We start from the raw sequence: 14,171 nt of genomic DNA, 5'->3' as shown, positions 1-14,171 counted from the left end.
AAGTAACTCCCTAGAGAAGGGCGAACCTCTTTCCCAGACTAGATCAGATTACTCACAAATCACTGCCTAAAGTTGTGTAACAGATTTTAGTGGTACAAGTAACACAAGAGTACAATTTGTGATAAAGGAAAGAGCTTCAGAAAACACAAGCCTATGCATGATCATGTTAGAGGTGGGCCAAATCAATGGGAGTGCCTTCCCACATGGGTCACAAAAGTTTGGCAGTAAATCAAACGTTTTGGCAGCAAGACACTCAGCCTCTGAGCTAATCTTAATTTCGGACAGTAACAGCTACAGAGCTGATAGGGGATGCAGATTTTTTTCTTTTCTGGTGTTAGATAATACATGGCCACAATGACCTTGTCTTCCTTTCCCATGTGTCCCTCATGGGTCCTTGCAGTGCTGCAGAAACAGGACTACAAGAGACTGTGCTGCAAAAACACAGACAAAGTAGTGCATTAGTTAGTGAAGTTATTTCAAAAGTTTTTTTAAGTTACAATAATCTTCAGGAAGGTGTGAGAGTGTTGTATTGACAGTATTGATTGTGGATTAACCACAATCAATACTGTGTGTCCTAAAGTAATTATTAAACTTTAAACTTCAATTATTATACTCGTTAAACATTCTTGTAAGTCTCACTTTAATAAATTGTAACTAGCAATGACTTTTTAAAGTAATGCTTGGTGGACAAGTGATACATTAATTAGGACAACTTTTAATAAACCATGAAATCAGCAGTTAAAAATGTTGATGTCATTACTAATAAGAGTCACAGGTTTCCTTCTTTCTATGTTAAAAAGTTAATAATAAAGTTTTTTTTTCCAAATAAGAATCAAAATCTTCACTTGTAAATATGAATTAAAGGAATACTTAGACATTTTGGGAAATATGGTGTGCTTGCTCGCCTGATATCTGAAAGTTAGATGAGAAGATCAGTGCCAAAGACACATCTGTCTTCTAAATATGAAGCTACCTCATGCAGCCAAGTAGCTTAGCTTAGCGCGAATTTCAAACTAGCCTGGCTCTGTCCATTGGTTACAGAATCTGTCCACGCGCACCTGTAAAGGTCCCTAATCAACACCCGATATCCTGTGTGTTGAATTTGTTCATAAACCAAAGTGTAAAAATGGCATGACTGGATCTTTGTTGGGAGCAGTAATAAACAAGGAAGCCTCCACTGGTTGCCTGGAAACTGCTTTGAACCAACAAATAGTCTGACACATAACCCCTCTGTAAAACAGAGAATTGTTTTACACTTCAGTATATATATATCACAAGATATAACATGTTAATTTGTGAGTTAGTGAGATGGTGAGTTGCCGGTGGGTGGATTTTGTTGGATAAAGCCAGATTAGCTGTTTCCTGTCTTAATGCTAAGCTAAGCTAACTTAGAGCTTTGTAACTCTAGCTTAATATTTAGCACACAGGCATGAAAGTGGTGTCAACCTGCTCATAGGCAACAAAGCAAATAGGGATATTTCCACAATTTTCAAAGCCTTCTTTTCCAGTTAATCAGAGTTCAAATGGTCCATTGGAGCAGACAAAGTTGGTTCTCATGAATGTTTTATAACTGTTAAATGAAGCATTATTAAATGATTTAACCATGGGTAATGGTTAAATCTTATAAACCTTTATAAAGGTAGACTTATTGGAAGTTGGGACCAAACTTTCTCTGTCCTCCAGCGGGACACAATCCCATCTCAGAAGCTTTAAATTTGAGTTAAATGCCACCTCCCCAGTAATGGATTTGCTCTTATTAGAATTTATGATGGCTGGTCCCTGCATGACAAGTGTAGCAATATGTTTTTAATGGATCTGTGGAGCAGAGCGAGACTAAATTTCCCATGTGTCACATGTTGAAAAGATTGATGAGTTCCCACTTTACTTTTTATTATGCCATCGTTTTTTTCTCTGTCTGCCAAACTCTACCAAACCTCCGCAGTTCTTCTCCCACTCAACATTCTTTCATTTCTTCATCTATGGTTTCACAGCGCATTGATTCCAGCTAATTGACATTTAAGAGGGATGCTAGCACATAAAGAGAGAGGCGGATGCTCTTAGCTGCTTCTGTTGAAACTTATATATAAGCAGCTTGCTGGTTGTTAAACATATCGCCATGACAACAGGACAGGAAGCAGGAAGCAGGCAGTGTTCTATTTGAATGGAGTAGAGAGATAACTCCTAGTTAGTTCCATTACGTTTACGTATTCTCTCTGCTGTTTCCCAACAGGTTAAATGGCCACAGTCTGTGCATGTTCATGCATGCATGTGTCTGACATTTGAGTCTACGCATGCAGACATTCAACCCACATTCAGAATTCCAGGGTCCTCTGCAGTTAACCTCTGTGTGGGTAAAGCCTGTGGTGGATCATGTGTATTCTTAGAACAGGGAAATAACTGCAGCGTCATAAATACTTCATCTGGAATCTAAGTTCACATACACTCTGCACAAAACTTATACAAAACTAGCCAATATGCATTGTTGAATTTGATGAAATTGATGCATCTTATAGAGACCGATAGTCATGTTCATTTTTAATGATCCAAAGCAAACCTTGACATTTTGAATTAACTTTACAGGTATTTGTATTTATCCACAGACTCATCAATGTTGCTGCACAAGTGCATGGTTTGTCTTTGATACAAGCTAGCAAATAGATCTTAATAGCATCATGTACCTTCCACGCTTTAACATTTAAATATTCTTGCGGTTGTCAAAGACCAGTAGGAAAAAATGTATTCTAAATATATGCTTTGAACACAGACAAATTTAGATGTGTCACCATTTGTAACTGTGTGAAGTAGCTTTTCCTACACTTTTGCCCCTCTGGTTGAAATGTGACGGAGCAAAGTGAACTCTTTAGAGTCAGTTCTGACTCAGCAATAGGCAAATGTACTCTGCTTTGGAAAGTGAAAATAAGTGGTCTTAGGAAATGTCCTGGAATGTGGGCTGCACAACACTATCTGAACAATAACTACAGAATTCTTTTATAAAGCTGAAGGTGATTGAAGTGTTTCTTATCATGGACATGTTGAAAAAAATAGAATGCTGAAAACTTCAAAAGCCAGTTAAATTGTGTTTAATGTCTGTATGATTGTATTTTGTCCCTTAAATGATTAACATTAAGGGCCATTATTTAGAATCAGCAATTCCTATAATAAAATCTAATCAGAATGATTGTTTAAACCTTTACGTTAGCATCCTAATTCAGGGAAAAAAAACAGAATGAGAAAATGAATGAATGAAAAGACTAAATGGTTTCACAGGGACAAGTGGAAACAGACAGACATGCAGTCATTTCAGGCAACTGGTGACTGCTAGCGACTCCTCTGACTGTGTGAGCGTGTTGGATCTTGTTCGGCAGAGTGGGAATGTTTACTGTCAAGCTGTTATCTGTTTCTGTACGTGCTCATGTGTTATTTACTTGTCACAAACATTTTTAGCTCCAAACAGAAGAATTTAGCACTCTGCAGGGAAAGAAGGACATTTCATCTTCCTTACTTGAGAAGAGTGTATTTTTAAGATGGCTCATATTCAGTAGGTTAAACTGGAATAGATTGTGGGCACTGTTAAATGTGGACATAATTGGCACCTTAAGTGAGTCTAGTCAGTGGCAGCAGGTAGTCACCTGTAAACCTGTGTGAGTCTTGAAGTGTGTGATTTCTTTTGCCTTCACTGACTGTAAAGAAACAATTGACTTGTGTTCATGTGTCGCTCCTGCCCCAACTTGCAAATCAGATGAATCACCAAAACCTCATCGTTTGGTTCTGCTCCTTCCTGCTAACCTTAAACCAAGAAGACATACTGTCTTTTTTCCATGTGGACAGTGGCTTAATGGTTCCACTTGAAACATGTTTGCATTCCTAGACTCATGACAGTGTTTTTCGTTGTTATGTCTCACGACTGCGTAGTTGCTGTCTCTGAAACTTTAGGCCACATTTCCTGTCTTCCTGCCCTTTTGATCTCTGTCCAGATTGGGTGTTTATTTAATTAATGACTGATATCTGTCTGCCTTTTACCAGAATACTGTCAGATGTTTACATATTTAAAAAAGTTCTGCTCATCTTCTCATATTAATGAGCACACTTGGAAAACGCAGTGAGCAGGGATGCGATATCAGGGGGCATCTGCGCTGCTCGTAAACACACATCTTACTTTGAACGTTTTCCTCTCCAGAATAAATATTTTTAACTAACAGGCCATGTTAACATCCTCAGGAGTAATGTTAATCAAATTGTTTCACTACAAACAAACTACAGCAGAGAGCTTTTTTTCCACAAGGATTAAGGAAAAGTTGGGAGTGCAGAAGTGCACAGTGATATAAAGCATTAAAGGACTGCATAAAACAGAGAAAATTCCAATCATACTAAAACTCCCCTTTAATGACATCTCCTTTCACTTCTGTCTGCTGATGCAGCTACACTTCTCTTTTCCTTTCTTCCACTCTCCTCCTGAGTAATTACTTCTTCTCTACTTCTTCTAAACTCAGAGGGAGATTTGATAATGGTCCACATGAGTATGGGTAGTCTTGGATGACTAAGCATACTGCTTGGTGGTATTGTATGTGAATGGGTTTTTCTTTTTCTTGTCAACCTTTCAAATGCGTCCTGCATTTGAAAGGTTGACAATTTAAAATGTTATTTTCCACACCCTGCCTGTTCCTGTCTCAGTAATGTAGGATTTTACAGATGACTGCTCTAGGGGCTAAAATAAAGTTGGAGCAGCAAACATGAGGAATTTAATTTTTCAGGTTTAACTGGTTTTTGATTTCAGAAGAATTGTTTATCATACAAAAGTGAGCTGATGTATATTGATAATGCAATCGTCAAACTGAAACTGAGAACTTTTGCCTGTATGTGCAGTGTTACTGTATGCATCGTGTTCGGTCTTTGCGTCTAAAAAAGACACTTTAACTAGTTCTATGTTACATTTCATATAGATTCATATAGTTTTCCTGTGGTGCGTGTATGCATATGTGTGTGATGCTCAGCTTTGTCAGATCTTTCTCAGCATGGTGGCAGCAAATTACATCACCAACAATTGCTACACCACCAACTCACTCTCCCATGGACGTTATCAGTCAAATGACTGCCAGACACAGCACTGACTAAATACCACAAATAATAAAGTAATACATGGTAAGGGTGTCATAATCAAGATCTTGCGCTTTACAAACCTCAATGAAAGAGAAATGTGACATACAGTTTGGGGAGAGCGGAGACTTTACAGATCAGAAAGTATGAGCATGTGAGTGGAAGATCCAGGTTGATGAGTGGATTAGATGTGACAAGACACATAGGTCACTGTGGCTCTGGTGAAGCTGACAGTAGCTTGAGATGCTGTGCAGATTCTGGGAGTAAGTTTATGTTTGTATGTTTGTATGTCTGTAACAGCTCTTAAACCATGGTACCCAGCCTGTAAGACTAATGCAAAGCTGAGTGTAACAGACAGAGATCAGAACACTGTTTGTCTGAAGACCACAAATGAAAGTGACAATGAGGAGCAGCAGCAGTGGACTGAATATTTTCTCAGTATCCTGTATGAGAAAGTGACAAAAATGTTCATGTGCAGCCTGTGGGTTCATAATAAGTCATTAAATCCTTCATTACGCATCTGATTTGGATTACTGTGTGTCTTAGTAATTAACAAGTGGATTCTAGTCAGACACTTAGTCATTAACTTACTTCGTAAGTCACAAACTAAAATAGTGAATGACACATGTTCCAGCCCAGCACTCAGAGGTGCTGGGCTGGAAGGGTTGGTGGGGCTTGGGTGTGCATGACTTCTGTAATGTTAACGCACAAAAAGCCTTCCTCAGAAAAAAAGAAAGTTCTGAACTAATAATAGCTTGAGATAAAACAAAACATATTTTCATGAGGAAGTGTTTCCTTTTTGTTACCGATATTGGGACAGTATTTCAGCATTACTGTTTCCCCCATAGGTCACAGATCTCTTATTTCCCATATTTAGTTTTTAAATGATCAAAATGAAAGACTTTATAAAATATTACTTACACATATGACCTTGAAACCTGTCACAGCTGTGTCTGCAGTAGGTATCTGTTGGTTTTTACTCTGCATGCTTGTGGTCCTTATGGGACTCTTGTGATAGGACACCCGGGTCTTGTGTAACCAGTCATGGTCAGTATAGGATCACGAGAAGGTCAAAAGTCAAATGACAGTTCTTCTCTGTGGGAGTGTTTGTACACTCACAAAACAGTCACACAGCTTACAACATCAACAGAAACATGCAAACCCACACACTCTCAGGCTTACATTTATTCCACAGCCCAGTGTCACGAAGTGTTTTTGATTTCGAAATGATGATCTCTCCTCTCCTCTAGGTGCGCCCTGCTCTGGGGCCTGACTGTTAAGTATGCTGGGTAAGGCTCAACCAACTACGAGTAGCCTCAACCTGGTGAACTCCGAAGTTTCTAACACCACAGCGGCCCCTGACTTACACGACGGTATCAAGATGGCCGAACTGGTGGAAAGCTTGGATGCCAGAGAGCTGGATATAGGCGAGGGAGAGGAGATCGACTATGATGGAAACTACATAGGTTTGTGTCTGTTTGTGTATTTTCTGTTTATCTGTCTCTCTCAAGCAGTGCTCAAGTCTCACTGTGCTTGTGATCATTTTGAACACAATGTCTGAAGAATACCTGGCAAACCATTCAAAACCAGTAAAACCAAACAAAGCTATCAGTTTTCCCAGTGAAAAACAGTTAATCTTGAAGAGAATGAACTTAAAGGACTCATACTATGTCATACTATGAATCTTATTAATCATTCTTAAAAACTTTTCTGGGAAATGTAGGACATTAAGGAACTGAATGCATTGAGCTTCCAAACTGGAATATAACAGTGAAAGAGTATTGCATAATGTTGATCTTACAAACTTTACCAGAGAATAAACAGAAATATTTGACCTAACACTGCAAACTAGCAAAGCCTATAAATCTTGAACAAAGGCTGACTTTTCAGTGATGCAGCCTACTTGCTCCCAAGCATCCCGAGCAACTCCTACATACACAAACAGAAAAACCACACTAACCACCCGCCTCTCTTTCTTTCTGTCCTAGGGGATTGTCGTATCCCATTTTCAGCGGTGTATGGCACAGTGGGCTTCAAGGAGGCCAGTGCTAAGGTTTACCTTCCCACTGTGCCCATCACTGTTCGGATCCTGGAGGTGGAGAGATTCACCTCTGCTCAGGACCGCTTCAACCTGTCGCATCACAGGAGCGTCAACAAGGTACTGCACACACACCTACAATCAGAAAAACACAGTATTTTTTACTTATAGCTCTATATTTTGTTGGTCACAATGTTGAAAAGTACATTAAAATTGCTTGAAATGTTTTGGAAAGTTTCAAATATTATTAGCATCCTAGCCTGCTCTGCTGTGTTGCGCCGCACTCCTTACTCTGAGTTGTTTTTATTTTGGAAAATGAGGATTTGATGCTAATTGTGAGTTGAATGCTTTAAATGTTATTACAAATGACTGTCATCATTTTTAAGTTACAATTCTTAGTACACTTGAAATTCAATTTTTGCTTCTAAAACGACCATTTCCAAATCAACTAAAATGATTCTAACCCAGTGTTCACCCCAAGATATTATATTTTAGCTTCATTATTTTCCTTATTTAATAAGAGCGCTTTCTCTCCCTCTCTCTCAAACACACACACTCACTGCTTCCTGTCTCCCTGTGTGTTGTGTGTCCTCCTGTAGTCTCTGCCAGCCGTGTTTAAGATTGAGCTGAAGCACGGTGAGTTTACCTGGGTGGTGAAGAGGAAGGAGAAACATTTCATGGAGCTCCACAGAGAGCTGAGGACATACAAGACCTTCATGAGGATACCGCTGCCATCACGCAGGTTGGCACCAACACACATTACGTTTCCACATGAATAAGAACACATACAAATACCAACAAACACAAGTTTAGATGTGTACACAAATGCCACATTATTCTGACTCGCATTATTTTGCTGCAGGTATTTACAGACTCGCACTAAACATAAACTAAAACCAGGTTTTAAGACTAGACTTTAATAGATTAAGTTCAGGTTTTTGTTCCCTTTGTGAAATGATCTTTTTCCCACAGCGCGATAAATACAACTGTACACACACTCAGGTGCACAGACAAATCCACTGACAAACACACTGAAAGAACAGTGTGACATTTACAACATGTACTGCTTACTTAGTAACTACAACTAGCTTTTCTTCCATTACTTCTTCCTCTTCTATTATATTTCTGTTTCTTTCCCTCCCTGTGTTTGTCTGGTGATGTTCACACTGGAAATCAAAGGAATTTTTCCCTTTGATTTTAATAGGATTTGCTTTTGTCCCGTCTCACGCTGTCTGTGATGTTCACTTTATTTTGTTGTGTCTCTTATAGGAAGGATGGATTTTCAGAATGCTTTGGTAGTTTTTAGTCTTTTTATTAAAATAAGTAGCTTGGCTGTTTCCAGGTAAATAAATGTAAATTTTGCTTTGATAAATTCCTGGTTGATATACATTAACACAGCAGCGAGTCCGCCTATGGTCAGTTTATTCAAGCTTTTACATTTGTCTTTCTAAACACCTGCTCACAGGACGGTACACAGAAAGTGATGGGTTTCACTTTCTGAGCAGCCACTGAAATCGGGTTTTTAGCTTTAGGCAAAGGTTGAAAAGTAAAAACAGCACAACCTCAAACTTTAATAACAAAGTATGGATTTCATTTATGATTTGACAAGTGCTTTCTGGAAATCATATTCACATCAGTTGGACCTTTATCATCTTAATTTCATCTTGATTTAATGTCTCAGCCACACAGTGAGGAGAAGGACGGTGAGGAAGAGCGAGGTCAGGGAGATGCCCTCCTTGCCAAGGGGAGGAGGAGACGAGCTGGTGCGAGACGAGCAGGTCTCCAGCAGGAGGGTACGTCGCAGCAACAGTGTTTGCAGCCTCTTTGCCTGTTTTTCCTCTTTAGAAAATTCACTCTTGTCATATCTTAACTTTAGGGCAAGGAGCTCGCCTGGCTCTCGCTTGTTGCCATGGTACTTAACTCCTTGCTAGTACATTTCTCCTGTAAAACACTCTCCAACTGTGTGTGTGTGTGTGTCTCTGTGTGTGCATGTTAGAGTTTCTATGCATGGATTTTGTCATTAAAATACTCACAGTGAGCAATACATAGTGTATGTGTTTCTGCAGAGACAATTAGAAGACTATTTGAACAAGCTGCTGAGGATGGCCATGTACCGCAAATATCACCATACTGTGAGTAATCATACTAAGCACTGCAAGCTGACACTCTAAAATAACCTCATAAGGAAGTTCAAGATTATGCGAATTTTGTGTGTATTCTAAATTTCTCTCGTTATGAGGATGTCATGACCTGGGTCAAGTGGCTGTAACAAAGGGGAGACACACCACGGGAAACAGAAGAAGCAAGACTATTTTTATTAAACCAAATGTAACTAAATTTAGGTGTCAAATTAAACAGGCCTACTTACAGAATGGTCAGTTGTGTGTGGTGTGCAGGAGGGAATGATGTGGGTGCGAGCAAAACAAAACATCAAAGAAAATCTAACATAACCAAACCCAGGATGTGGGGTGCCTGTGGAGGTTAGCAGAGGTAGTGGTTAGTCTCCAGCCAGTGTAACCTGGGACATCACCGAGTCAAGTGTATCACGCCATCTACTGTAAATACCTCAGAGCCAAAGGTATCATGTCATCTAGTGTAAATACCTAAACTATAAACTGTAAAAGTAAATATAATTAATGGTGTTTTTCTGCATTTCACTGTTCTCTAACCTTATGGGCGAACATTGTGTGTTGACACAGATCTGTCATGTGTTTACCCATAGCAGTGTTTCTGCTTTATGTTGACACACTCAAGGAATTTAAGTATATTATCACTGCTGTTTTGAACAGCTCTTAGGAGCGGGTTAAATGCCCTGGATAACAATGGTGTCACCATCGGTGAGAAACATAAGACATACAGACAAACAAAATTATTTATTTTTTCTGAAAATAGCATAGAAAAACTGTAGTCATTTATCATGTTTTTATTTAAATGTGACTTTAAAACTTTAAAGGATGTTACATATGTTATATCATTTTCAAACACTCTCAATCCAAAAATAGGGAGGTGACTTATTTTCAGAGCCATCTTATATTTAGACCAAGCATATTTATGGTTTTGTATACTAAACTTTATCCTCATTCTTACTTACTTCACCCTAATAGTGGAATGAGCCTTAAAATAGATACTTGTCATAGCGTTGTGCCTGTTGTGTGCTGACATATTAATTCTGTGCATCATTCTGACACAATTCAAGTTTATATCTGAGGTGACAACACATGGTGAGATAATTTAAGATGACTCACATTACCTCCAGGTGGATGGTATGCAACAGTTGCCTGCTCACAGTCACTTGTTGATGTACAGCATGTATCACATTTGATTTTTCGGGTGTCTGTACAAGAGTCACTGTTTGAAGCCTCTTGTTGTCTTTTCCTGTCTATTCTCAGATGGAGTTTATTGACATCAGCCAGCTGTCTTTCATTCATGACTTGGGACCCAAAGGACTGTGAGCATTTTCTCTTCTTTCAGTCCCTTCTATTCCCTCAGTCTTTTGTCGGGAAGATAAACACTAAACCACTCACAAAAAGAGTGAAAAGAAAAAAAGCACTTGATCTGAAATATAGAGAATTAGGATGAAAATTTAATGTCAAAGTTCCGAGATACTTTCCTGAAATGTGTTTAGTTACAAACCTTCAAGTCTCCTGTTATATTTTGCATCTGATGGTACAGTTATTTAATAATAATATCTCCTACAGGGAAGGGATGATCTATAAGCGCTCAGGCGGACATCGTATTCCTGGCATGAATTGCTGTGGTCATAGCCAAGCCTGCTACCGCTGGTCCAAACGGTGTGTGGTTCACTCCGTCCTTGTCTTTCTCTCTTTTTCTTAATCTGTCTTTGTCCTTGTCTTTCAGTCTTCAGCTATTTGTGCCTCATTTATTCTCTCCTATAATTTCAGTTGTAATTTCCACTATACATACTTACGTACACTCACATACCATGCTAAATTTTCCCCTGGAGACTGAAAGATTAAGAACATTTTTGTAGTAACTTGATGGTGGATAGGTGTTTCTAGTGGAACTCCTTACAAGTAGAGAAGTTCACTACTGAAATTTCTTATGTTTGTAGATCTAAAACACAAGAATTTTCATTTTTTCATTGGCAAACTTGTCAAAAATGGGGGTGTCACGGATGTTACAAGAAATTAAACATTCTAGACACAAATTTTTGGCAGGAAGTTGTCAGGGTGTGGGTGTTACAGTGGAAAAAAGAAAAACTTGTTAAGATACAGTGACCGTTCATTGCACATTTAAAAATATTACAATGATAACATCTTATCTTAATAAGTGTTATTTTTGGCTGTCATGAATTTTTATTCAGTTTTCTGTAGTTTGCTCTCTGAATCTCAGTAGCATCTTCAGCTCAGCTGTATTGGCACATGCTTGCCTCTCTGTTCATCTGTTTCTGTTTCTCCTTCCCTTTATCACAGCCAAATTATTATGTGAGCAGTTTTTATTGTTATTTTCTAAAGACAACACAAAAAAATCCCACACGTTTGAAACGCTCGGCCCATCCACCTACATCCCCAGGATGATTTTCTTCCTACACCCGTTCCTTAAAACATGAAACATAAGAAACAGTCCAGAACTTTACACAGACACACAAATCAGAAATCCTGATGATGATGTTCATAATAATGACAGCTGTGTGTGTGTGTGTGTGTGTGTGTGTGTGTGTGTGTGTGTGTGTGTGTGTGTGTGTGTGTGTGTGTGTGTGTGTGTGTGTGTGTTGTGTAGCTGGCTGGTGGTGAAGGACTCATGCTTGCTGTACATGAAGCCAGACTCTGGGGCCATCTCCTTTGTCCTGCTGGTAGACAAAGAGTTCAGCATCAAGATGGACTCCAAAGACACAGAGACCAAACATGGAGTCCGGATCGATAGCCTCTCCAGGTTATATTCCTTTGTGTGTGTGTGTGTGTGTGTGTGTGTGTGTGTATACGGTCAAACTCTTGAATTTTGCAGCAGATGCACAAGGAGTGATCACATAAATTTTGAGTGAAGCCTCACAGTGAATTCTGGGGCTAATGCTACTTCAGCAGCACTGTGCCTCTCACAGTGTTCGGTAAAATCGGTTTATGATGTTTATTCCAAAGGGCAAATTGTGCTGCAAATATCAACCAGTGCGGTAAGAAAAAAAGATTACCCGTGGACTTTAAAATTACAGCTACATGACAGGGAGGATTGTTTTGTCTAATTCCTTTCCTTTCCAACAATCTTAACCCCAGAGCTTATTTAATTTTAGAAATGATTACCAAGCTCTGTCATCTCACTACAGGAAAACACAGATTCCTGCCTTGATAAACTGATCAGCAGTGTGTCATTAGGACCAAGAATTGCCTCACCTTTTTGGCATGAATGTGGTTCAAGCTGCATCCGATAAAATATATATGTGTGTTATGCTTGTGTGAGCTCAGGTATGTGTTTATTTCACTGTGTCTGTGTTTGGATCTGTGTACATCCTCCCCGCAGGACCCTGGTGTTTAAGTGCAGCAGTTACAGGCACGCCCGCTGGTGGGGTCAGAGCATTGAGAGCTTCGTGAGGAATCATGGGAAGGCTTTCCTGCGAGATCACCGCTTTGGATCATTTGCACAGGAACAGGAAAACATCCCTGCCAAATGGTAACTACACTGTTAAAAGACGACTGCTGCAGCTGTTACTGATGTTAGTGTGTGATCGGGAAGTCTTGATACAAAGAAAACACTAAATTGTGTTCCATATAATAAAGCTGCACATTGCAAGTTCAAAAAGACAGAGATTTTCCACATATCTTATTTTTAACTGCCTTCCTCTGTCTTTCACTGGTAACTATGGAAATGTATTGAGAGGACTGAGCAGTCAACTCTCTCTTTTGGCTGCTTTGCCAGGTTTCAGGTCTTTTTTTTTTTTTTTGCATTCTCTCCCCCTCAGCTGGCAGATTCTGTGATATTGAATCAGCTGTGCGATAATGTCATTACACTGTCTTTGTACTCAGCACGGAGTCTGAGGGAGAAAAACGTGCTGCAGTCCTGAGACATGATGGAAAAAGAGAGTGTTTAAAAAACAGTTGTGTCATGATGACACAGCTTTGGGTGTAGCCTGAAGCTTGTAAGGGTGTTACAAAGTTGGAAAAGACAAATGTGTATTCATTACCCTCTCTGTCATTCGTCTTTTTTTCAGTGGGCTGATGACTCATTTGTGGTTTTGTGATAGTTTTGAGGCAATATGTGGCAGGACAGTGACCTCCAAAATAGCAGAAGCAGTTATAAAGTTACTGTATACTATTCATAGTGAAACACTGCATAGAATTGTTTGCCTATTTTTGCAGGTATGTGAATGGAAAGACTTACATGGAGGATGTGGCTGACGCTTTGGAGGAGGCCAAAGAGGAAATCTTTATCACTGACTGGTGGTAGGCTTCACCGTGTGTTTTGTATACGTATGCATGGTGTTGAAGGTTTTGTGTGAAGTGTGTCTGCTTTCTGTTCTGAGGTGTGAGAACAGTTCAGTGAGCTTCCCTCTTTTAACACATCAACATTCAGTGTGGCCCCTACTCCTTTCAAACATGAAACATGAAAAATAAAAACAAAACCTGGGGCGTGTGTTGTGAAAAAAGTTACTTCGTGCACCTTTTAAGCTTCCTGGGTTCATTTCTCTTGATTACTTGTCCATTTATTGTAAATTCCTGAGCGAATTCACCTCTTGTGAAATTATTCAGTGTGTTGAAACCTAAACATATGGACGGTAAAGTGGATTGATTGGTCAGTAGTTGGACTGTTGACATGTTTTTATTTGATCCTCTGCACTGAAGCTTGGTCAGAGGATCAATCCCCACTTCAAACTGATCCAGCTTCGTGTTATCAGAAAACCTGAGTTGAAGGTGCCCCCATGGAGTTTCCTTGTAAACTAACAAAAGTTATGTTTACATTCAGTATTACTCACCAGATGCCTTATGTGTGTCCTTGGGGTTTAACAAACATTTCAAGTACACCTCCCTCCTCATAAAATATTTGAAAAAACAGTATTTCTTAAAGTTTGAGCCCTCCATTGTTTACATCC

At 39.3% G+C, this 14,171-nt stretch overlaps 1 protein-coding gene across 1 annotated transcript in view; it reads left to right on the top strand.

Moving 5' to 3' along the window:
* The window catches only part of pld1a (phospholipase D1a), a 28,893-nt gene that overhangs the window by 3,532 nt on the left and 11,190 nt on the right, over positions 1 to 14,171 (top strand). The window contains exons 2-11 of the mRNA XM_041060899.1: positions 6,345 to 6,560; positions 7,083 to 7,252; positions 7,732 to 7,874; positions 8,814 to 8,925; positions 9,199 to 9,264; positions 10,522 to 10,580; positions 10,831 to 10,923; positions 11,873 to 12,025; positions 12,605 to 12,754; positions 13,441 to 13,524. Of these exons, the coding sequence (XP_040916833.1) occupies positions 6,377 to 6,560; positions 7,083 to 7,252; positions 7,732 to 7,874; positions 8,814 to 8,925; positions 9,199 to 9,264; positions 10,522 to 10,580; positions 10,831 to 10,923; positions 11,873 to 12,025; positions 12,605 to 12,754; positions 13,441 to 13,524 (1,214 nt within the window). The 5' untranslated portion in view covers positions 6,345 to 6,376. The remainder of the gene's footprint in view (positions 1 to 6,344; positions 6,561 to 7,082; positions 7,253 to 7,731; positions 7,875 to 8,813; positions 8,926 to 9,198; positions 9,265 to 10,521; positions 10,581 to 10,830; positions 10,924 to 11,872; positions 12,026 to 12,604; positions 12,755 to 13,440; positions 13,525 to 14,171) is intronic.

This window comes from Toxotes jaculatrix, chromosome 17, assembly GCF_017976425.1.
Source record: "Toxotes jaculatrix isolate fToxJac2 chromosome 17, fToxJac2.pri, whole genome shotgun sequence".
Lineage (NCBI taxonomy): Eukaryota > Metazoa > Chordata > Actinopteri > Toxotidae > Toxotes > Toxotes jaculatrix.
The sequence above is the reverse complement of the archived record's forward strand: the minus strand, read 5'-3'. Positions and strand labels throughout refer to the sequence as shown.